General features: G+C 56.0%; 11 protein-coding genes across 11 annotated transcripts; 8 read left to right on the forward strand and 3 right to left on the reverse strand.

Moving 5' to 3' along the window:
• Nucleotides 1-302: 302 nt before the first annotated feature.
• On the forward strand, nt 303-1251 carry FA10DRAFT_294927 (concanavalin A-like lectin/glucanase; the record flags this gene model as incomplete). Its single annotated transcript, XM_025524453.1, has 2 exons — nt 303-678; nt 741-1251. Exons 1-2 carry the CDS (start codon nt 320-322, stop codon nt 1249-1251), a joined length of 870 nt encoding a protein of 289 aa, XP_025376270.1. The 5' UTR covers nt 303-319.
• A 1418-nt stretch (nt 1252-2669) lies between these two features.
• On the forward strand, nt 2670-3622 carry FA10DRAFT_286968 (concanavalin A-like lectin/glucanase; the record flags this gene model as incomplete). The annotated part of the gene is made up of 2 exons (XM_025524113.1): nt 2670-3052; nt 3112-3622. The coding sequence occupies 2 exons, from the start codon at nt 2670-2672 to the stop codon at nt 3620-3622; spliced, it is 894 nt and encodes a 297-aa protein (XP_025376271.1).
• Nucleotides 3623-4125: 503 nt separating this feature from the next.
• Nucleotides 4126-5495, forward strand: FA10DRAFT_267678 (hypothetical protein). The gene has a single exon (XM_025522009.1). It carries the CDS (start codon nt 4285-4287, stop codon nt 5350-5352), a length of 1068 nt encoding a protein of 355 aa, XP_025376272.1. The 5' UTR covers nt 4126-4284; the 3' UTR covers nt 5353-5495.
• Nucleotides 5496-6044: 549 nt separating this feature from the next.
• FA10DRAFT_231602 (MFS general substrate transporter) lies at nt 6045-7968 on the forward strand (the record flags this gene model as incomplete). Its single annotated transcript, XM_025518863.1, has 2 exons — nt 6045-6312; nt 6383-7968. The coding sequence occupies 2 exons, from the start codon at nt 6045-6047 to the stop codon at nt 7966-7968; spliced, it is 1854 nt and encodes a 617-aa protein (XP_025376273.1).
• A 307-nt stretch (nt 7969-8275) lies between these two features.
• FA10DRAFT_242433 (MFS general substrate transporter) lies at nt 8276-10496 on the reverse strand (the record flags this gene model as incomplete). The annotated part of the gene is made up of 3 exons (XM_025519280.1): nt 9967-10496; nt 9812-9849; nt 8276-9749 (listed from the first exon to the last, which is right to left on the reverse strand). The coding sequence occupies exons 1-3, from the start codon at nt 10219-10221 to the stop codon at nt 8276-8278; spliced, it is 1767 nt and encodes a 588-aa protein (XP_025376274.1). The 5' UTR covers nt 10222-10496.
• A 639-nt stretch (nt 10497-11135) lies between these two features.
• FA10DRAFT_267680 (hypothetical protein) lies at nt 11136-13138 on the reverse strand. Its single transcript, XM_025522010.1, has 4 exons — nt 12425-13138; nt 11724-12359; nt 11625-11656; nt 11136-11568 (listed from the first exon to the last, which is right to left on the reverse strand). Exons 1-4 carry the CDS (start codon nt 12884-12886, stop codon nt 11226-11228), a joined length of 1473 nt encoding a protein of 490 aa, XP_025376275.1. The 5' UTR covers nt 12887-13138; the 3' UTR covers nt 11136-11225.
• A 332-nt stretch (nt 13139-13470) lies between these two features.
• On the forward strand, nt 13471-14358 carry FA10DRAFT_267683 (hypothetical protein). Its single transcript, XM_025522011.1, has 3 exons — nt 13471-13799; nt 13875-14127; nt 14200-14358. Exons 1-3 carry the CDS (start codon nt 13530-13532, stop codon nt 14304-14306), a joined length of 630 nt encoding a protein of 209 aa, XP_025376276.1. The 5' UTR covers nt 13471-13529; the 3' UTR covers nt 14307-14358.
• Nucleotides 14359-14400: 42 nt separating this feature from the next.
• FA10DRAFT_267684 (hypothetical protein) lies at nt 14401-15603 on the forward strand. The gene is made up of 4 exons (XM_025522012.1): nt 14401-14855; nt 14916-15072; nt 15142-15330; nt 15391-15603. The coding sequence occupies exons 1-4, from the start codon at nt 14513-14515 to the stop codon at nt 15596-15598; spliced, it is 897 nt and encodes a 298-aa protein (XP_025376277.1). The 5' UTR covers nt 14401-14512; the 3' UTR covers nt 15599-15603.
• Nucleotides 15604-15901: 298 nt separating this feature from the next.
• Nucleotides 15902-18581, forward strand: FA10DRAFT_267685 (hypothetical protein). Its single transcript, XM_025522013.1, has one exon. The coding sequence runs from the start codon at nt 15909-15911 to the stop codon at nt 18432-18434; it is 2526 nt and encodes an 841-aa protein (XP_025376278.1). The 5' UTR covers nt 15902-15908; the 3' UTR covers nt 18435-18581.
• Nucleotides 18582-18755: 174 nt separating this feature from the next.
• Nucleotides 18756-20161, reverse strand: FA10DRAFT_267686 (hypothetical protein). Its single transcript, XM_025522014.1, has 4 exons — nt 19495-20161; nt 18978-19409; nt 18879-18900; nt 18756-18812 (listed from the first exon to the last, which is right to left on the reverse strand). Exons 1-2 carry the CDS (start codon nt 20094-20096, stop codon nt 19025-19027), a joined length of 987 nt encoding a protein of 328 aa, XP_025376279.1. The 5' UTR covers nt 20097-20161; the 3' UTR covers nt 18756-18812; nt 18879-18900; nt 18978-19024.
• A 106-nt stretch (nt 20162-20267) lies between these two features.
• Nucleotides 20268-21354, forward strand: FA10DRAFT_280205 (hypothetical protein). The gene is made up of 3 exons (XM_025523597.1): nt 20268-20625; nt 20698-20880; nt 20957-21354. Exons 1-3 carry the CDS (start codon nt 20313-20315, stop codon nt 21001-21003), a joined length of 543 nt encoding a protein of 180 aa, XP_025376280.1. The 5' UTR covers nt 20268-20312; the 3' UTR covers nt 21004-21354.
• Nucleotides 21355-21586: the final 232 nt, after the last annotated feature.

Consider the following 21586-nt stretch of genomic DNA (forward strand, 5'->3'; position numbering starts at 1 on the left):
GAATTTATCTCTGCACCCTCTTTTTTTCGGAGGGAGGAAAGGGGTGCAAAGTGACCTACTAATCAGAGGCGTACCTGCCAGGCGTGAGAATTGCACACCGTCGCCGTTCGAATCGAAAGGCAGAGGCGGCTCACTCGCAAGCAGGCCCGCTGCCCTGGGTCGCTCCGCCTTTGCGAAGAGCCATTCCACCGAACGTCTGCCTGATGCCTATTCCACATCTCACATATCTGCACTGGTGCTGATATAAAATGGGGATGCACTTTGTTCTTTCTTTGACCCATCCGTCTACCCGCCTTTCCACTCCAAGAAGACTTGCGAGATGTCACGCACTACTTTCGTCCTCTTTCACGCCCTTATTTTCGCCGCTGCCTTCTTCGGCCCTCTGTCAGCCATTCAGTCCCCCGACTCGATCCAAACTGATCGGTCGCAGCTTGCCTCGCCGCCTTATTTGGGCGACAGCAAGATGCAGTCGTACAGACACAGACCAATCCGCAAACCCTTTTCGCGAGCATCGAGGCAGCCAGTTGCAATCCTCTGCCAACGGTACCAGGACTTGCCCTATAAGGGATACCACATTTACAACAATCTTTGGGGCGAGGATAAAGGTCAAGGCAAGCAGTGTACCTCTCTGTATGATGTCGGTCGTAATGGCGTCATATGGTCAAGCGAATGGACATGGTATGGCGGGTGAGCTGAGTTGCCTGTTTGCTCGAATGACGTCCGGACAATTGACAAGGAAGCTCTAGATCAGGCCAGGTCAAGTCTTACGCCAACGTTCAGAGACCATTCCAGTCCATATTCATAAATGATCTCAGGACAATCCCAACGCACTGGTCTTGGCGTTACGACAAACTACAAAAGGGTACGGTGGCCAACGTGGCCTATGACATGATGACCGAACCTTACGGCACCAATGGTCCAAAATACGAGATAATGATTTGGTTGGCCAGTATAGGAGGAGCCGGACCAATATCAAAGACCAGTGACCCCCTCAGAACGGTCCAGATCAGTGGCACCTACTTCGATCTCTATGAGGGTTTTCCCAAGGGTTTGATCACCTACTCGTTTGTCCCCGTCAAAGGCGGTTATTTGCAGGAGTTCCAGGGAAACCTATTCCCGTTCCTCTTGTACCTCAAACAGCACAATCTGTTGCCAGGGGACGCGAAGCTGGCAACAATCGGTGCCGGAACCGAGCCGTTCGAGGGATCGGGCACCTTCGTCACAACGTCCCTCTCCATCGACATCAAGTGAAGCCACGGACAACATGGCCTTGGCCCGTTTCTCGTCTTAAAGCTCGTACTCTTTGATCTACCTGCCGAGCGAGACCCCGGCGCCCTCTGTGGCAACACCACCCATGCCAAACACCCGCCGCAGTTACCCTACTTTTTATGATTAAGCCTCACTTTCCTCTAATCGATACTCTGTCCGAGTGCCTGTAGCCCGTACTTCGAAGCAGGAAACCAGAGCATAGCGCCGACGGTGACCGATTGCCGACCCACTCGGTCATGATCGCCTGCCTCAGTAGTACGAGTAATCGACCACCTTTGATGACAGTCTACCATGAAACAATGTCACAGCTCAGATTTCCTGACACTTTGCACACGCGATCCAGATTGCGCAGATGTGTAAGCTTACCTCGCCCTGCTGGACGGTAGAAACCGCGAATTGGACAAGCTGCGATTTCGAATGTGGACCTCTTCAATGTTAAGGTCGGCATGGACATACTGTTCAGTGCTTTTGCAGGATGCCTTGAACTCTCTTATAGGTAGTGTAACGCACAGCGTTGTCGCAAGTCCACACGCCGGGCGGCGCTGGTGGAAGTTGTAGTCGCTCTGACCGGGCAATTTATTTGGCTTTCTCACGAGCAAGACTCGCATGGGCGTGTGTACTCGCATTGATTCTGACCTCTCGGTCGTCACCTGGTCAGTCGTCCCCTGGGATTCTCTCGACTTTTGGCTGGTGATGTCGAGGCACACTTCTCCGATTCCTGAATGCGCAACTTCAAATTGTGACGCCAGCTTAAACGCTCGCGTCCGAATAATCTCACCGCCAGGAACACAACCAAATTTAGAAGCAAAGAGAAGGCTCTCCCCTGCTGAGAATGGCTCTCGGTGCAACTATTGCTAGAATTTCCGTCTCCGCCAAGCTTGCTTCGACGTGGCTTAGTGCGGCCTCAGTTTTAAGAAGGCGTCAAAAACGAGACCAGCCAAGGAGAAGCGTGCAGGGGCCCGAGCGTGTAAATTTCATGTGCGGCATTTCGTCAATGTCGTTAAGTTAGCAAAGGCGGGCTATGTGGCGGCCTTGACAGGCAGTTATGCTACGACGTTCGGGGACATTTCTGAGAATTGGTCTCTGCAGCCTCTTTCTGATTCCGGAAGGAGGAAAGGAGTATCAAGTGACATACCGACTGGAGATGTACATGTCAGGCGTGAGAATTGTACGCTCTTGTTACCATCGCCGCTCAAAAGGCAGATGCGGCGCACACGCACGCTGGCCAGCTGGACTGGATCGTCCGCCTTTGCCAAGGCCATTCAACCTAGCGCTTGCCTGGTGCCCGCTCCACATCTCACTTTTCTCGTTCTGGTATTGATATAAACTGGGGTGTACTTGTCCCTTTTCCTTGGCCCAGTCGTCCTCTACCCGGTCCCCACTCCAAGAAGACCTGCGAGATGTCGCGCACTTTCGTCTTTTTCCACTCCCTTGCTTTCGCCTTTGCCTTATTCAGCTCTATCTCGGCCATTCAGTTTCCCGACTCGATCCAGACTGATCGATCACAGCTTGCCCCTTCGCATTTTATGGGCGATCATAAAATCCAGGCGTACAGATACAAACATAATCGCAAACGTCCTAAACAAGCGTCGACGACGCCGTTGAAAAAACTCTGCGATCAATGGGACAAATATGGCGGTCCTGACGATTCTGGCGCTTCTGGCTACATGATTTACAACAATCTTTGGGGCATGAATTACGGCCAAGGCCGGCAGTGCACATATCTGTGGAGCATCAATCGTCATGGCGTCAGATGGTCTTCCGAATGGACATGGTACGACGGGTGAGCTGAGCTGTCCTGCTGCTCGAATGACGTTCGGAAGACTGACATGAACCTACCAGACCTTACAATGTCAAGTCTTACGCCAACGTTCAGAAAATCTTCAAACCCATGTACATAGGGCAAGTTGGGACGATCGAAACGCAGTGGACTTGGAGCTACGAGACACCTAGAGGAGACGCAGTGGCCAACGTGGCATACGACATGATGACCGCACTCTACAGCAATGGGCGGAAATACGAGATCATGGTTTGGTTGGCTCAAATAGGACAAGCCGGGCCAATATCGACGTCTGGTGAAGAACCCGAAACAGTCTTTATCCATAACGTCCAATTCTACCTCTATCACGGTCGTCCTCCGGGCTTGAACACCTACTCTTTCGTCCCCGTCGAGAAGACTTGGTTACGGAACTTCAAGGGAGACCTGGCAGAATTCCTCTTCCACCTCGTATGGGCCGGCAAGTTGCCCACGGACGCGCTGCTGGAGACGATCGGTGCCGGGTCCGAGCCGTTCGTGGGGACAGATGCCAAATTCACGACAGAGTTCATCTCCATCGATATCGAACCAAAATGAGTCATGGGCGTAGGGGCCTAGCGACGTTCCCCTTCTTCAATCTCGTACTCATTGCTTTACCTGCCGAGCGAGGCCCACAGCGTCTCTGTAGCGACACCATCCACGCCAAGGGTCAGCCGCAGGTACGGCACCCTATATCTAGCACTCTCGCTGCCTTTGCTCTTACCCAAAACTATGTCCGAGTGCCTGCAGCCTGGAGCTTTCAACGAGGGCTCGCAATGATGAGGGTCTCTTCTTGCAATGTGGAGCTAGCCGCGCAACAGCGATTTTGTTTGAGATAGCAGATGGTACGTTGCGCTGTACAACAATAGCGACTCTTCTAGCCTGTTGGCTGCTGCTTGTGCACAATGCGCCTTTGAGGGGACAGGTGGCAGCATACATACAGCGACAAGGAAATTGTCGCAGCGCCTGAATTTGAAAGACGCTCATGATGACATTTTGCGTGGTTAGTTGGCCCGAGCGAGAGTTTGCGCTGTTTGCTCCGTCTCGAATCTGGCCGATACCCTGCTGATCCCGGTGAAAACTTGCTTGCGTCTGACCAAAGATAATAACACTCAACCAGTCGCTTAGTTGTGCGTCCAGATCATGTTGCACCAGGCCAGAGTCTCTCGATTGGCTCTCCAACTCCCAGAGCAACGAACACCATCGCCGCCGCCACCGCCATGACAGATATGAACGAGAAGACCGTCAAGGTGCTTTGCCTGCACAACCTCGGAAGCAACTCGAAGAAGATGCGTCGATCTATGCAGCCGTACATCGGAGCGCTCGAGCACAGGCGTGGCCATATGCGCTTTGAGTGGTTCTTCCCCGATGCACCCTATATGCTGCCTGGCTCGCACAACGGCGGTCTGGGCGCCGCGGCCAGTTCGGCAAAGGATGATCCTTCTGTTTCCCCGGCCTCTATGCATATGGACCCGATCAATGTCGCTCTCACTCTCGTCTCGCTCCGCCGAGCTCTCGATGCAGAGGCATTCAACGAGGTGGAGAGGCCGACGAAGCTGGCTCGAAAGACGAAGAAACAGAGCGACGAGGCCCTTGTCCCTTTGCAGGACAGGATTGGCCACGACGAAGAGGCGATTCGACGCGCAGAGTCAATTCTCGATAGTGAGGCTCCCGACGAACACCAGGCACGCTGGTGGCAGATACCATCCGACGCAAAGGCCTTTCCTGGACCATGGATCGGAAACGAACACAGCATAGCTTGCTTGGGTGCCTACATCGACCAGCACGGGCCCTTCGACGGGGTCATTGGCCACAGTGGAGGGTCCCTTTTGGCGCACTACTGCCATGGTCTTCTCGCAGGGACACTGGATCCGAAGCAGGAACGCCTCTTCGACGTGAAGCGCAAAGAAGCTCGGAGGCCGTTTCGCTTCTCGCTTACATTTGCGCCGTATTACCCGTCCAATGCTATGCATGCCGGCTACCTCGCCATGTCGGCCCAGTCTAGGCTTAGGCCCTTGATTCTCAGCGGAAAACGAGACGAGATTACACCTCCCCGTGAGTTGCACCAGTTCGGATCCCTACATGTCGCTGACCCACGAAGCAAAGTCGTCTGTCAAGCCTTTGCTTCGCTCGTCGATGCACAGGCAGTATGGACCCACGAAGGAGGCCATTCGATTCCCAGGGATCGTGAACTTGTTGAGCGTATCGCAGATTGGCTCGAGCGCCAGGCCATCGAGGCGCCAGAGGTGCCGAGTAGAAGGTCACAGCAGGTCGTTGCGCACCTGTAGCTTGACTCGCCGAGCTTCCATGTCCGGCCACGACCATTCCCATCTTTGCTTGCTGCAATTTTCTATTTCCTCTCATTGAACGCCAAGCGTGCGACTCTCCTACAAGACCTAGACCGCTGCAGTCGACACTTGTTGACCAATCTCCGTGGTGAAGAGGGGGCTAAGAGCAACGGACCTACCGGTATCCGCGGCGTTCGGGTGAATGAACACGTGTGCGAGATGGATTGTCTCCACCTCCAATTGCGCATTACTTGGTCTCCGGGTTCACTTTAAACACTGGCAGTAGCGGCTAGGACGTGAGGAGGATGCATTAGCCAGCTTAAATGGCTTCTTCGTCCTCTCGACGATCGATTGACGTTTCTCATTCGGCGCACCCGCTCGCTCAATCGTCTCTTGGAGAACCAGAGACGATAATGGGTGAAGAAATAGAGGGAAAGGAGGGGGAAGCTCGGGCTTTGAACGAGCACCGGATCTCGCGCCCGAAGACGTATGCCGGGATAGGGGGCGATAGTGTCGTGCCGGCCAGCCGTTCTTTCGACGAAGCCAGGCCGTCACAGCAGAAGGACGATGCGAGAGCGTATTCCTTCAGGACGCTGCCTGGCGGCCGTCACCAGCGGGACCCGCGTTTCCTTTCAAAGGTCGGCCGGCCCAGCTCGCTGTCGGGCCTGCCTTCGTTGGGCACAACAACTTCGATGGACGACACACACTCGTGGAGGGCGACGGCTGTGGGCAATACGCCACTAGAACGGACAATTGATGCGATCGGTATGGGACGGTACCAGTACGCGGTACTCGTGCTGAGTGGGTGCGGGTGGGCAGCCGACAACATGTGGCTCCAGGGCGTTGCGATCGTCCTGCCGAGGGTCCAGGATGAGTTCGGAATTTCGGACAAGTGGATCGGCCTGCTGAGCAGCAGCACATTTGCGGGTATGATGCTCGGTGCCGTAGCTTGGGGCAGCTGTGAGTGTCTTTTCGTCCGAGTCGTATCTTGAAATTTGCCAGTTCTAATCATGTGTGGTTGCTGCAATAGACTCGGATATGTTTGGTCGGAAGAACGCCTTTAACGCCACGCTGCTCATCACGGCCGTGTTTGGCCTCTTCTCGTCGTTTGCCCCCTCTTTTCCGACGCTGTGCTTGAGCCTCTTCCTCCTTGGCACGGGCGTGGGCGGCAGCATGCCCACCGACGGCACCATCTTTCTCGAATCTCTGCCCCAGAGGAAACACTACCTCCTCACGGCTCTCTCCGTATTCTTTGCCGCCGGCAGCGTAGTGTCATCATTTTTGGGCCTCGTCATCGTTCCATCGAGGTCCTGTTCCTCGTCGCATCCAGCATGCGACCCGCAAGACAACAAGGGCTGGCGCTGGCTCCTCACCAGCCTGGGTCTGCTCACCGTTACCTTTGTCATCCTCCGCGTCGTCTTCTTTCGGCTTTTCGAGAGCGCAAAGTTCCTTGTTGCTGCTGGCAAGCACGAGGAGGCCAGGCATGTGCTGCAGAGGATCGCCGACTTCAACGGACAGCCTCTTGGAGTCAGACTGAGCGACGTAAGGGACCAGGCCGATGGAGAAGACGCTGGAGTGACGAGGGAAACGCAGAGGCCTTCGCTGTTCAAGAGGCTCACCTCATCAAGAACGACCAGAACACTCTTCCGCTCGGGATCTACAGCAACCTATTCGGGCTTGCCACAGCACCCTTCGTCGCACGAGGGACCCGGTGACACTGACGATGAAATCAGAGGTCCGTCTGGTGACGAGGAGCCGCATAGACGTCAAAGGCATACTTCAAGAGATGCGACGGAGGGAGAAGGAGTGATGGATTGGCCCGCCTCACTCGGCTTCGTTCCCAGATCGTGGCGCAAGGGCCTCTGGGATGCCGGGCAGCGCTACGCCGATCTCTTCACGCCCGAATGGAAGCGGACGACAGTCCTTGTCTGGTCGATCTGGACCATATTCACCCTGGCCTACACGATGGTCAATGTGTTTCTTCCAAAATACCTAGAGAGGCGTGTTGGAAGAGGAAGCGATGGCGCTGGGCAGCCCGGCCAGCCAAGCTCGGGAGAGTCACGCCAAGACGCGATTCGCTCCGTCATGGAGGACTTTCTCCTGTACTCGCTCGCCTCGATTCCTGGGTCGCTGATGGGCGCCTACCTCATCGAAACATTCCTTGGCCGCATCAAATCGATGGCACTCAGCAGCTCATTCCTCGCGTTGAGCCTCCTCGCATTCGCCCTTGCTCCCCCTTCGTCATCGCCGACATGGACAATCGCGAGCAGTTGCGCCATCAGCCTGTCGGCTGCGACGGCCTACGCCGTCATCTACTCATACAGCCCCGAAGTTTTCCCCACTGCCTTGCGAGGTACCGCCAGCGGCACAGCATCAGCCCTCAGCAGGCTCGCCGGCATCGTAGCCCCTCTCCTGGCAGGAGCGCTCATGGACACTGTCGATGAGAATGCGCCCCTGTACCTTGGCTTTGCACTCTTTGGCTTCTCCGTCTGTCTGATGCTCAACTTGCCCATCGAGACAAAGGGCAGGGCGACCGAGGCGGCTGTGGAGACGGTGGGCGGGGAGGGCGATGACGACTACGGACAGGACGCGGACGAAACAGCAACACCAAGATAGCTCATGACGCTTGTAAAGTAGTACAGTTCCAGATTCAACAATTGGCAGTGTTTGCATAGCGAGGGGCGTTGCAGTGCCGGGAGGATCTAGTCGAATGCTCTCTCTCTCCCGCGAAATTGGGTCCGCACGCATTGTGAGAAGATGCCTGCGCGTGATCTCACCACGACCGATCTCACTTTCAGCGCGAGACATGCCGCGCAATGCCAAACGAGACGATGGGATATTTCATTGACAGAAAAAGGACCCAAGACGATCACTAAAACAACAGACCTATCATAGAAGGCAGAATAGAGAGCTAATGCTTATTTTACATAGCAGTGAGGCCCTGGCTGTCGTATGTCAGCGTCAGCATGGCGACAGAGCAGAAGACAAAGAGGGCGCCGCTGGTAAAGATTGGCGCATTGGCGTTGCTGCCTCCGAAGATCTTGATGATGGGTGCAAAGAGACCAAAGAGTCGGTTGAGCGACGAGGCAATGCCGTCGCCGGTACCACGGTGTGGCGCAGGGAAGACCTCGGGAGTGTAGGCGAAGAGGACGCCGTACATGATGTTTTGGAACGAGGCCTCAAGGCAGTTGAAGACGAGGAAGGCTGCACGGTTGGGAGCGCCGACGCCAGCAAAGACGAAGACGCCCGTCAGAAGTGTACCAAGGGCCATGGCACCACGCCTTCCCGACCGGGGGAATTCGACCATCCAAGCGGCAATGATCGATCCAGGCACACCGCAAATGGAGATGTAGGCGTACTCGGAGTAGGTCTGAGACACGCTGATGCCCGAGTCGTCGACACTGCCCTTCTCCTGCAGATAGAGGGGGAGGAAAGCGTTGAAGAGCGGGTAAGCCAGACCGATGAAAGCCCAGAGCATGAAGATGACGCCAGTGTTGTAGCCCATCTTCTTGCTGGCGAAGAGGGGCTTGATGTGGCCAAAGTCGGGCTTGAGGTGGTGCGGGCGGAAGTTCTTTGCGGCACCAAAGAGCTGCTTGGGCATGGCGATAAGTGTGTACACAAGGCCAACAATGCCGCGCTTCTCCTCCGGAGGAGCCTCGTCGGCCTCAGACATGTCGCCCACGTCTTCGCCAGCGGCAGACCGGAGAATGCTAACGGAGATGACGTCTTCGCCGAGCTCCCTTCCATTGCGCCTTGCGATCTCACGAAGCGTCGCGACAGCCTCTGCATCGCGACCCTGGGCCACGAGGTATTTCGGCGATTCGGGCAGCTGGAAAAGGGCGAAACGAGCCAAGAACATGAGGAAGGTGACGCCGCCGAGGAGGAAGAACGTGTAGCGCCAGCCCATGTTGATGTCCCGGGTGCACTGGCCGTAGCCCGATGCTGTGGGATCTGAGTTGTCCTGCTCCGTCGAGCAGGAGAAGTTGGCGATAAAGGCCCAGGCGATCAGCGAGGCAAAGAGCTGGCCGAGGGACCAGAAGACGGAAAGGAGCGTGAGAAGGTACTGCTTGTTGCCCGGGATGAACTCGAGGAAGAGCATGCCATCAACGGGAAGATTGCCGCCAAGACCGACGCCCATGGCGGCCAGCATGCCAGCCAGACCGGTGAAGTTGGGCGCGCCTCCTGCGGCAATACCGAAAACGCCCGAGAGGAAGAGGGTGGCATTGAAGGCGGGGCGACGTCCAATGATGTCAGCCAAGATACCCCAACCGGCGGCGCCAATGATGAGGCCGACGTAAAGGGCGAAGGTGGCCCAAGGCGTGTTCTTGATGCCGAATTCGCGCTGGACGGGTGGCAGAATAATAGCGACACCTTGCAGCCAGAGGTTGTCGACGAACCTGCGCAAAGAAGCATCAGTATCGTAGGCCTCTTGTGTGCGAACCGATCGAGCCACACTCACCAACCAAAGCCAGAAAGAGCGAACAGTTGCCATTGGAACTGCAAAACGAGAGTGGGAGGAGTCTCGGATTAGTATTTCGAAGACCGACAGAACCGTAAAGGTACCCCACAGAAACGTTATTGTCCAACCCAGCCACCGACGTAATGTAAACTCACCTTTCCCATTCCGATCTCATCATTCATGATCCGGTTGAGGATGTAAACCTTCCTTTCGTAAACGTTTGACACGCCAGCCGACTCGGCCCTCACGCCAACTTCGGACAGGGAGACGCGGTCGAGGCCGAAGCGCTCGTCCTTGCCCTTCTCGACATCTTGAGGGCCGCCTGCCTTCTTGTGGTCGGACGACTTCTCGTCGCGGTTCGAGTCAGTGCTCGACCGCTGATTGTCGACAGGGACGACTTGCGAAGACATCTTGAGTTACTTGTGGTCTTGCGGGTGAAGGAAGAGAAAGGACCGAATATTCCTATTAAGGCTAAAGGGGGAGCGAGGAACACGCTTTCTAGCCGACGCGATGCTTGCCCGCGGTTTGCAGAGTACCGGCTATTGAGCCCCTGTCTCTTTGTGAACAGACGTGGGCTGAGGGCTATTTGTCGCGCTCGTTACAACGACCGAGCGAGAATTGAGATGGGGGGAACAAGATCAGGAGATACTTTCTTCATTCGACCAATTTGTCCCTTAAACTGCCGTCTTTATACCAGGGCCAGTATGCCCACCAGCGCCAAGCAAGGAACGACGAGAGAGGGCGAGCAAGAAAAAAAACTTTTCCTATTCATTATTGTATCGTTCGCGCTTTTTGTATTGGTCCGCATGGCACAAAACGGTATCGAACCGCTTCGGGAGAAGTAAGTAGTGTGGTCTGAGAGGAATTGTCGCCGGGTTGCGCGATGCGCAATGAGCCTCTTTCGCTCTCAGCTCGCGAGAAAAATTCTCGCAGCTCTGCTCTCATGCCCCCGATCGGCTTCCTGGCCTTCGCCCAACGCTGACGAGCATTCGCCCGCCACAGCTTTTTGCCAAGTACCTGTAGCTATAGTGACACCTCTGTCGACTTCTTTATTTTATTTTTTTCTCAGAGCTGTGAGCGGGGCTACCTGCTTCAGCCAATAGAATTAATCGCCTGCGCCTGCCCTCCCGTGCCTGGCATCTCTTTTTCCGCCGTGTGCCGCTCACATGGTCGGTGCTCCACTGTCACAGTGCCTGTTCCTGCGCTGTTACAAATCGGAATCAGCGGTCCTTGGCTAGCTCCCCAGCCGAGCTCCGTCATTGCTGTACCAGAGAGCGCGCGCTACACGCGCTTCGATAGCAGATCCCGCACATGAATCTGGGCCCTGCGCTTCGATATCGTCGCTTCGTCATTCACATCTAAATCGTCATCGTCTAGGTTACACGATTGTCATCTTCTATGCAATAGACTCTTTTTACTGGTTCGCGGCTGTGGCGCCTTTTGCATCGGTAGCATCCACGACACCGGATTTTGCAAGTTCCTCCCTCTGCTCGTCGTCCTCGGCATAGATAGGGAACTTGACGAGCTTGGTGCCGTCCTCGAGGATGCCCACCTTGCGCACAACGAGCCAGGCAGGAGGCAGGGCGATGGCTAGCAGGCCGAAGTTGATACCTGCCACGGCGTCGAGACGGAGTGTGGTGCTGTTGATGCCGTACGAGACAGCCTGACCGGCACTTTCAACGGAGCGGATGATCGAAGCCAGTCGGACAATTTCCGATGACTTCTGGTTCGACGAGCCCACGATCCAGTAGGTGTATCTGTTGTGGACTAGTCAGCTGGTGCGATGTCAAACGCGCCCAGGGATGTCACTCACTCGTACATGAGATTGAAGCCAATCTGCAGCATCTGTTGGTAGGGGAGATGTTATCAGCTGCAGAGAAAGACGACTTTGAGAGAAAGAGGTGCGACTTACGATGTAAAGTGCAAAGCCCGTGTTCCACTCCGATTGCCCCCAGTCCAACGTCGGCTTCGTGTGCTCGTACCGATTCATAATGATGATGGCAAAGATCCACCAGCCAATCTGCATGCCATAGATGGTCAGGAAGAGGCCCTTTCCGCGCGCATTGATCGTCGTGCGCTGGTTGTCGAGGAAGAAGCCCTGGATGTAGTTGCAGAGGGCGGCCACGATGGCCGAAAGGAAGGAGCCCAGCGCCCGCGAGCGGACGGTGAAGTGGCTGGCGGCGTACGTCCCAATCAGAGCCTCTGAGAATGTGCCCTGCCAGATGAGAGGCAGCAAGAGGAGGACGTTGGGTGTGACAATGATCTTTGCCATCGACTTGATCTCTTGCCACGCGGTTGGCTGCAGTTGGAGCAGCACCGGGGTGCCATCCTTGCGCTGGACTTGCTCCGGTAGGCTGATGAGGAGCGCCACGAATGGACCAAGGCACTGGAGGACAATGAAGACAATGTAGGTGTTGCTGCTCAGACTTCCTGCCTGATCGTTGTTCGCATTCAGGCCGAGATTAATGGCGCCGCCCAAGAACTGGCCCATGACGCGGTACATGAGCCAGTAGGAGAGGTAGAAGCCTTGCTTTGCTCTCTCTGGGTACTGATATCCGCGAGGGGTCAGCTTCTCCCTCAGACCAGGCTTAGCGACCTAAAGGGCCTACTCACGGCCAAGGCGATGGACCCCTCAGTGGCCCAGAACGTTCCTGCCGAGATACCACAGCAGACAGCCCCAAAGACAACGAGCCACTCGGTGCCATTCTTTCCATGAAGGTAGAGACCAGCGGCGTAAACGCTGTATCCAACACCTCCCAGAGACAGCGCGATACGGACGTTGGTGAGCCGGATGAGAGTGGGCGTCAAAAGACCCGTGACGACCATGAGGCAGAAGGTGCTGCTGTTGGCCGCATTGACGAGCGAGACCGACTGCTGGCCTCCACCGCCCGTGGCCGACATGGCGCCCCAGATGCCCGGAGCCAGGAAGGAGCAAAAGCCCAGGATGGTGATGTTGAAAAAGGTGCTCCGGAACCAGTGTGGCCTCTGGAGCGGTTTTGTTGGCGAAGCAAGCTCATGGTCGACTCCAACCGAAGCCTCCTCGATAGACTCCTTTGTAGGCGAAGCGGCACTCATCTTGTTGCGAGAGAGAGGGAGACGAAGAAGGGGAAAGGGGAGGAGGAGAGGTCGTCGTCGGAAAAGAGGGAGGAAGCGAACGGGGCTTTATCAACAAATTCTTGGTCCTGCACAAGTTGACTCAGGGACCGTTCCTGCTAGCGGCCCTTACGCCGGTAGGTCCTTGAGTTTCCTCTAGCAGTGCCTTGATTGCGCTGAAAGAAGAGGAAGTCCGGCTAAAAATCATGCTCGGTGCATCCTCATGTTGTGATCCCCCACGTCCAAACCGTGATTCCGCGCCAGGGATGGCGTGCTTTTCGTCCCACATTTCGCACGTGCCAAGCAACATCGTGAGACCACATCGCGAAGACGCAAGGTCGCAACAACTATCTGCCGCGATTAGCACAAAAGGCAGCTGTCAAGCAAGCCACTTTCCTAAACAGGGTTCACAGTTTCTCAAGGCCGAAAGAGGGTAGGAAGAGGAAGAAAGGTGTGGCTGGGAGGGGAAGGAGGAGAAGGGCGGCCAGACACGTGGCTTTTGACAGACAGGCAGGAATAAGCTTCCCTCCGCGGATCAAAATGGAATGCTGTCCTTTCATGCGTCATGCCTATTTCTGCCATTGCTAGAGCTGTGTGAAGTGGAAGAGAAAAGCTCAGTACAACCATGTACAGCTATTCGACACCGTCGAGCGAGATCATCGAGACGCTCAAGCTGATACCCCACCCTGAGGGGGGTCACTTTGCCGTGACGTACGTCGATGAAGGAAAGGTTGCGAGTCCGTATGCATCCAACAAGGAGGAACGGGTGGTGCAGAGCACCATCTACTACCTCCTCAGTGTAGGCCACAATGTTCCCGACAACGGGAAAGAGCCGCCGGAGCGCCTCGTTGGGCATTCGTCGGCTCTCGGCAAGCTTCATAAGAACAAGAGTCCGGTGAGGCTCTTGTCACTTCAAGTGTCGACTTCTGCTGCCCACGCTGACTTTCTTCCCGACCGACCCGGTCATCAGACTATGCACTTGCATCACTCCGGCAGAGCTATTTACACGCTCATCGAGGCCAGTCCAAAGCCGGGCAAGGCTCCCGAGGTCAAGCAGGTCGTCATGGGCGAAGACGTGTCCAAGGGAGAGACGCGCCAGCTCATGGTCGACGGCAACTGGTGGAAGGTGAGCGAGATCCCAAAGGAGGATCTCGAGGCCGTTGAAAAGGGCCAAGTCGACCCAGAGAGAGTTGGGTGCCTCATCAGCGAAGTCGTTGCGCCTGGTGAGTACTTGTTATCTGGACTGCCTTCGCCTCTCTTCTTACCCCTTGCTGATGATGGGCGCCCTTCGGCAGGTTTCGACTGGAACGATCACACATGGCTGGATCAAAAGAGCCTCGCGGGAGTCTTTGGCGACGACAAGGCTTCGATTGCCCGCTTTACTCCTTATGTCCACCCTTGAAAGCCCGCTGATGCGTGCCCAATGTCTGAATGAGAAAGCTTGAATTATCCGAAAACTGCGTGGCTGGTTTAGGTTAGTTGCGCTAGTAAGGACAACCGTGTGGAGGAAGCTTGTCTCCCGTCCGTTTCGCAACTGCCATGTCGATGGGAAGAGCGAAAGCAGGCCTGTCACTCTTTCACAATCATCTAGCAGCACCATCACGGACGATGACAACAGCAGCATCAGCAAGAGACTGGACGCGATACGTCAGATTCTCCTCCACGCCAGGTAGCGAGGACGCAGAGTACGGTCAGCCAGTCGATGACTCGCTCGACGTTGGCCTGGCGCTCTCTCAGGGCAAGCCGGTCGAAGTTTTTCCACTGACAGGCCGCGATCTTCCCTTTGACGGCAAAGTGGATCGATCAACTACAAAGCGCATCGGACACCTCCTCTCGCCCGTTTCGAGATCACAGCTCGGCGGACCAATCCGATGTCTCGGCATCAACTTCAGGAAGCACGTCGAGGAGGCCGGCCTGGAGCTGCCCAAGGTGCCCGTCATGTTCATGAAAGGTGACTCAGACCCTGCCCTTCCTCTTCTGAAGTGCATTGCTGACAAAAGCTACATGCCAGGCCCACACGCCCTGAGTGGACCTGGGGATCTTTACGTTCCCAAATTTGTCTATGCGGCCGAGAAGCCGCAGCTTGACTTCGAAGCTGAACTGGCCGTTGTCATCTCCCGAGACGCACGGGACGTGCCACGGGAGCAGGCGATGGAGTATGTCTTAGGGTCAGTCGCCGAGTCCTTTCTTCCCAAAGAAGCAGCAGCATAGAAAGTTGATATCGTTCTCGACCACAGATTCACATCGGCAAACGATGTCACGGCCCGGCTCGAGCAGTTCAAGCAGAGCCAGTGGAACTTTGGAAAGGGCATCGACAACTTTTGCCCTCTAGGACCTTGCCTGGCCTCGCCCGATAGCTTTGACCCTTTCAGCGTCGAGTCGAAAGGGACATTGAACGGAGAAGTGATGCAACAGGGCAACACAAGGTGCGTGTAGCTCGTTGAGAACGTTCTTCTGGACCTTCGATTGCTGACAGAATGGCACAGTGATCACATCTTCGACGCCCGCGCCACCATCGCGTACCTCTCCCAGGGCACGACCCTACCCAAAGGCTCAGTGATCCTCTTGGGCACCCCTGAGGGCATTGGCTGGTTCAGGGAGCCACAGAAGCTCATGAAGGAAGGGGATACCTTCACCGTCTGGCATGCCGGGCCCATTGGCTCCCTCATCAACACCATTCGATATGAGAAATAATGACGCCATCGTGAAATGTATCGAATCGTTCTACCTTGTTGCTTACCAACGACACATCACGTCTCTAGTCCTTGTGCAAAGCGGAATGACCATCCAAATCCAAATCTTCCTGCTCTGCCCATATCCTGTCGTACTGGCCAGAAGACTGCTAGGCGTGTCCAGCAGCCCTCCACAAAAGTCTAAAAAGTTCTGGAAAAGACGCGAAGGAGGGCAAGCAGGCGTCGACCTCTAATCCAGCTTTATAATTCGGGCCCTGATGATGATGAAGACGATCTTCCTTCCCACCGATTCCTAGTAGACACGACCTACGATGCTGCCGAGGTGCTCGCCACAGATGCTGGTGAGGTCCAGCATTTCGGGAAACCTGACCAAAAGCCCCAACGCATACCTTACGACACTAGCATCGAGAGCAAAGCCTTTGCCACCAACGGGCAGAGCTCAATTCAGCACGACTCCCCGTCGTTTTGTCAATGGCGGCGGCGGCGGTGGTGGCAGCCCACCAGGCGGAGGAGGAGGGATGGGAGGATTTCCAGGCTTTCGAATGAATCCAGGTCAGCAGCAGCCGGAAAAGGGAGCCGCGCTGGCGCAGTACACGACAGACCTGACGCAGCAGGCGCGAGAAGGCAAGCTGGACCCCGTCATTGGACGAGACGCCGAGATCCGACGGACAATTCAGATCCTGTCGAGAAGGACCAAGGCGAACCCTGCCCTTGTTGGACCGGCAGGTGTGGGAAAGACGGCCATCATGGAAGGGTTGGCGCAGAGAATTGTCAACAAGGAGGTGCCCGAGAGCATGCGCGAAAAGAAGATTCTCTCCCTCGATCTCGCGGGACTCATCAGCGGAGCCGCATATAGAGGCTCATTCGAAGAACGATTCAAGGCACTGATGAACGACATTGAGGCTGAAGAGGGGAAAGTGGTTCTCTTCATCGATGAGCTTCACATGCTCCTCAACCTTGGCAAAGCTGAGGGAAGCATGGATGCTGGTAACATGCTCAAGCCCGCCCTGGCCAGAGGGTTGACAATCGTCGGCGCTACGACATTCGACGAGTACCGCAAAACGATCGAGAAGGACGCAGCCCTCGCTAGAAGGTTCCAGCCCGTCCATGTCCTGGAGCCAAGCGTCGAAGACACAATCAGTATCCTCCGAGGTCTGCGCAGCCGGTACGAGGTGCACCATGGCGTCGGCATCTCTGATGCGGCCCTCGTCAGTGCTGCTCAACTCGCAAACCGCTATCTCAGCGAGCGGCGCTCGCCCGACGGACCGCTCGACCTCGTCGACGAAGCTGCCAGCTCGCTCCGTCTCCAGCAGGAGTCGAAACCGGAGCGGATCGAGAAGCTGGACCGCGAGATCCTCACCTACCAAATCGAGCTCGAGTCACTTCGTCACGAGGAGGACGCAGCCTCGCGAGAGAGGCACACAGAGATCAGCAACAAGCTCACCGCGGTCAAAATCGAGAATGAGAGGCTGACGGCGCTCTGGCGAGAGGAGAGGGCCCGGCTGGAGAGGCTCAAAGCGCTCAAGGAGCAGCTCGAAGACGCGCGCATTGAGCTCGAGCAGGCGACAAGAAGAGGAGACTTTCAAAAAGTGGCCGAGATCCAGTATGGGCGCATTCCCGATTTGGAGCAGATGCTGCCGCGGGAGGAGGAGCTGCTGCGACAGAGCCAGAGTGAAGGCGTACGGCAAGGTGAGGAGGATCTCTTTGTGCACGACCGCGTCACAAGCGACGACATTGCCGCCGTCGTATCTCGCCAGACGGGCATACCTCTGCGCAATCTCCTCCGAGGCGAGCGAGAGCGTCTGCTCCACGTCGAAGACGCCCTGCGAGAGCGAATCGTCGGCCAGGATGAGGCGCTGACGGCCATCGGCGAGGCCGTGAGGCTGTCACGCGCCGGTCTGCAGAACGACCGCCGGCCGCTTGCCTCCTTCCTCATGGCGGGCTCGACGGGCACGGGTAAAACAGAGACTTGCAAGGCTCTTGCCTCGTTCCTCTTCGATTCGGAAGACGCCCTGATCCAGCTCAACATGTCTGAGTACTCGGAGCAGCACAGCACAGCACGCCTCATTGGCGCGCCTCCAGGCTATGTTGGCCACGAGGAAGCGGGCCAGCTCACCGAGCAGGTCCGCCGGCGGCCCTACTCGATTGTGCTCTTTGACGAAATCGAAAAGGCGGCACGATCGGTGCAGATGATGCTCCTCCAGATCCTCGAGGAGGGCAAGCTGGCCGACTCGCAGGGCCGCCAGGTGGACTTCCGAAACACAATCATTGTCTTGACGTCGAATCTGGGCGCCGAGGCCCTCTATGAGCCAGGTGCAGTCGACGAAGCGGGCCAGATGACTAAGCGTGCAAAGGACGGCGTCATCCGTGCAATCCAAGAGGCGCTTGCGCCAGAGCTCATCAACCGCATCGACGAGCAGCTCATCTTCAACCGGCTCTCTCCATCGACGTTGCGTGACATTGTCGATATCCGACTCAAGGAGGTTGCGCAGCGTCTCGCCCCGCAGCGAATTCGCATCGACGTGACGGACGAGGCCAAGGTGTGGCTGGCGGAGCATGGGTACGAACCAAAATACGGCGCGCGACCCCTCAACAGGCTCATTACGAGGAAGCTCCTCAACCCGCTCGCCCGCGCAATCATCAAGGGCACCGTCCGGAGTGGTGACGTGGTGCCCATCGAAAAGGTCGACGACGCCATCGTCATTCGGGAGCAGCACGAAGAGCTCAGCGCGCAGGATGCATTGAACGCTGCCGATGTCGACTTGTCATCGTCCACCACCACCTCGGAGCAAAAAGAAAACGACGAATGGAAGGTCGTCGATGCTGGCGGACGCTAGCTTGACTCCATGACTCTCTGCTTGCGCATGCACTGTAATTAGATAGACTTATGTCCCCCTCACTGCTGTATTCGTATTCACCACCACTCATCCATATCCCTGCAAATCAGATCACTCCTCATCTCTCGGGGAACCCAAACAGCATGAGCAGTAATGCAGGAGCGGTGGAAGTGGGAACACTAGAGCTTGTTACTGGGCCGAAACTGCACTTCATCTGAAGCGAAGCCCTCTAAGGCGAAACCTCCAAAAGAGAATGCCGGCCAAGGCGCCCCCAAGGTGGCCGGCGGAGTCCTCACGGCCGGCCGGCGTGAACCAGGCTGAGTAGAGGTCGTAGCTCAAGATGCCTGGGACCACGACCCAGGCAGGCATTGGTACGACCTTTTGATGTAAGAGGAAGGTAAGTTGCGTATATGAAGAAGGATCATCTGAACGGGAGCGACTCACGAAAAAGAGAAGGAAGGTGGTTCTGAAGAAGGAGAAGAAGGAAGAAAGGAAGAAAGACTATGAGCCTTCTATCTTGTGCAACAAGAGCGAGAGACACACCGTGGCATGAGACAGGCAAAAGCCGACATGACCGCATAGATCGAACCTTAAGGCAAGAAGGAGAGGGACAAGAAGGACAGTGAGAAAAGGGCAAGACCGAATGCTAGGGGATGGAAATGGTGCGACTCACCGCTTGCCCCATGCGAAGAAGTTGCGACAAGAGGCTTTCCTGCGAAGTCCTTTGGCGTGCGGTTGATCCAAGGGTTCATGTACTTTCTCCAAGCAATGGAGATGGTACTGCTGATGATGCCCGCACCAAAGTACAGGCCCGTGAATGTCATGGGGCCTACCAGGGCAAGCACAGGTGGGGCCATGAAGAAGAAGCTGACCATGTTCATGGCAAAGTGTGCCGTATCCTCGTGCGAGATACATGAAGTGACGAGCGTCCACCATCGTCCTGCGCCAAGGTTGAGCTCTCCCGATGTGAAATTCCTAGTGAGGGGAGGGAAGGAGGGAGGTGTCAGCCTTTGCTTCCCTGAAAGATCAAGCTGGAGAAAGACATAACGAAACAACTCACCGACGCATGAAAAGATAGGGTGCAATATCCTGGCGCTGTCGAGCTTCATGCACGGCATATGACCATGCAGCGAAGACTACTGCATTGAGGCCGATGAAGGTAAAGATGACCCAAGTGTGATCTGAACTAAAGCGGTCTCCTCCAGCGGTCTGTCGGGCTTGGTCCAAGAAGGGAGATAATGGCCGCAGAGGAGGCTGAGACCTAGCAGCATGTAACGGTGATGGTGCTAGGCGAGAAAGGGGAATCGATGGCGGCCTTTCTAGTGGCGAGTTTGAGGCTGGGGAAGGTCGTGCTGGCGCAGATGGATATGTGGATGGCGGAGGTGGTTGAGATCTCACCGAGTCTGGGTGAGGCGGTTGAGAGAATCTAGGCTGCACACGGAGGCTACGAGTTCTATTCACTCTGGACGTCGATCGCTTCTTGGCGGATAGGACTGGCGAGGGAGCGAATGTCGAGCTCTGGAGCAATCGAGGCCGATGACCCGTATCGACCCGTAAAGCAGCCGTGCTGAGTCCTACAAGTCCGCATCTCGCCTGTACAAGACCTTGAGTACGACCCAATTGCCGCAGCGACGTGCTTCCTGTAACCCAAAAGACGCTCATTCAGCTTGGTCTGCGCTCGTCATCGTTGTCTGTGTGGTCTCGTGAGCCCTGCGAACAATGCAATGCGACAATGGAATTTGTTCGTGGTCCGAGCGCAAACCACGCGCTTTGATCGCTCGTTTGACAACCAACACTCGAATCAGGGCGCTTACTGCTCGCGACCAAGACCAAAACCACTTTGACCAAAGGAACGCGCTACGATTCTTCTCTCGCAATATGTCAGAACAGCCAGAAGAGACGCACGAGGGTGCTACGCCTCTGCAGATCCTTTTCCACGCCATCCAGAGCGACAACGCCGAGCTGCTCCAGAGTGTCCTCGATGGCAGTACGCCCCCTTCGCTCGTCGATGCGCGAAACGGCGCGGGTGACACAGTGGTGCTCGCGAGCCTGCGTGCGCAATCGCTCGAGGCCCTTCAGCTCCTTCTCGATGAAGAGGTCGACGTAGATGAAGGCAATCGGGCTAGGGATGGCGATCGGCCTTTGCACGTAGCCGTGCAGATCAAAGAGGTCGAATCGAGGGATTGGTGTGGTGAGTGCCTCTTTCTCCCTACTACTCTCTGACGATGCGGCATGGAGGCTCATGGTGGTGTGGGCTTCTCAGTCGAACAGCTTCTCGAGGCTGGCTCAGATCCGAGATTGACAAACACAGAAGGACTCAAGCCAGTCGAGCTGCTCCCGCCTGCGCCGAGGAACAACGAGCAAGAGACTGACGAGTACGAGACAACGCGGAGGCTGCTTCGAAACGCAGAAGCCGTCAGCGGGCTGAGCAAGGCTGATGTCGTCGGTGAGTGCATGCATGATTGATCATTTACCTGCTTCAGAGGCATTAGCTGATCCTATCTTTCGCTATCTATCTGCAGACGAAGACGACGAATCAGAAGGAGGCCCACCTTCTGATGAGGAATAAAGAGCTATAGACCGGCGGACCGGGTCATGTAAGCCAAGGGTAGACGATGGCATTTGCAGATTAAGCAGGAGCATATTGAGGTGCACAATGACCAAAAACGCCTCGACGGCAGCGTGGCTGATTGTGTGCCTGTCGCTGAAGGTGAGATGCTGTGAGATTGATGGGAGATCGGTACAGGCGCAAGACTCCCTCCTCTGTCTTGTCGCTTGCCTCATTAAGAGCTCTCGTTGCTGTTCGACCATCGTTCAATTTACTTTAGGGCAATTTGGCACCCAACGACGGCTACTCGCGACTTCGTCCTCGACGTTCCCCGTCTATATGAGAATCTGCACACAGACGTCTCAGACCGACGAAAGAGCAATGGGACCAAAAAAAAAGGAACTGCAGCACCCAGGATTCCCGCGTGGTCCCCCACCGCAGTTCTGACTAGGCGATACTGTGCTTGACTTCGCAGATCGGACGGGATGTGATGCTTTCACGGCTCTATGGCCGCAGATGAAGGTACAGTACATTGCTGGAGAGTTTATCAGACTGGACAACATGAGAGCAGTGATTGGGTAAAGTCTTTCTTTGCACCATGAGC

Source organism: Acaromyces ingoldii (assembly GCF_003144295.1).
Source record: "Acaromyces ingoldii strain MCA 4198 unplaced genomic scaffold FA10scaffold_4, whole genome shotgun sequence".
Lineage (NCBI taxonomy): Eukaryota > Fungi > Basidiomycota > Exobasidiomycetes > Exobasidiales > Cryptobasidiaceae > Acaromyces > Acaromyces ingoldii.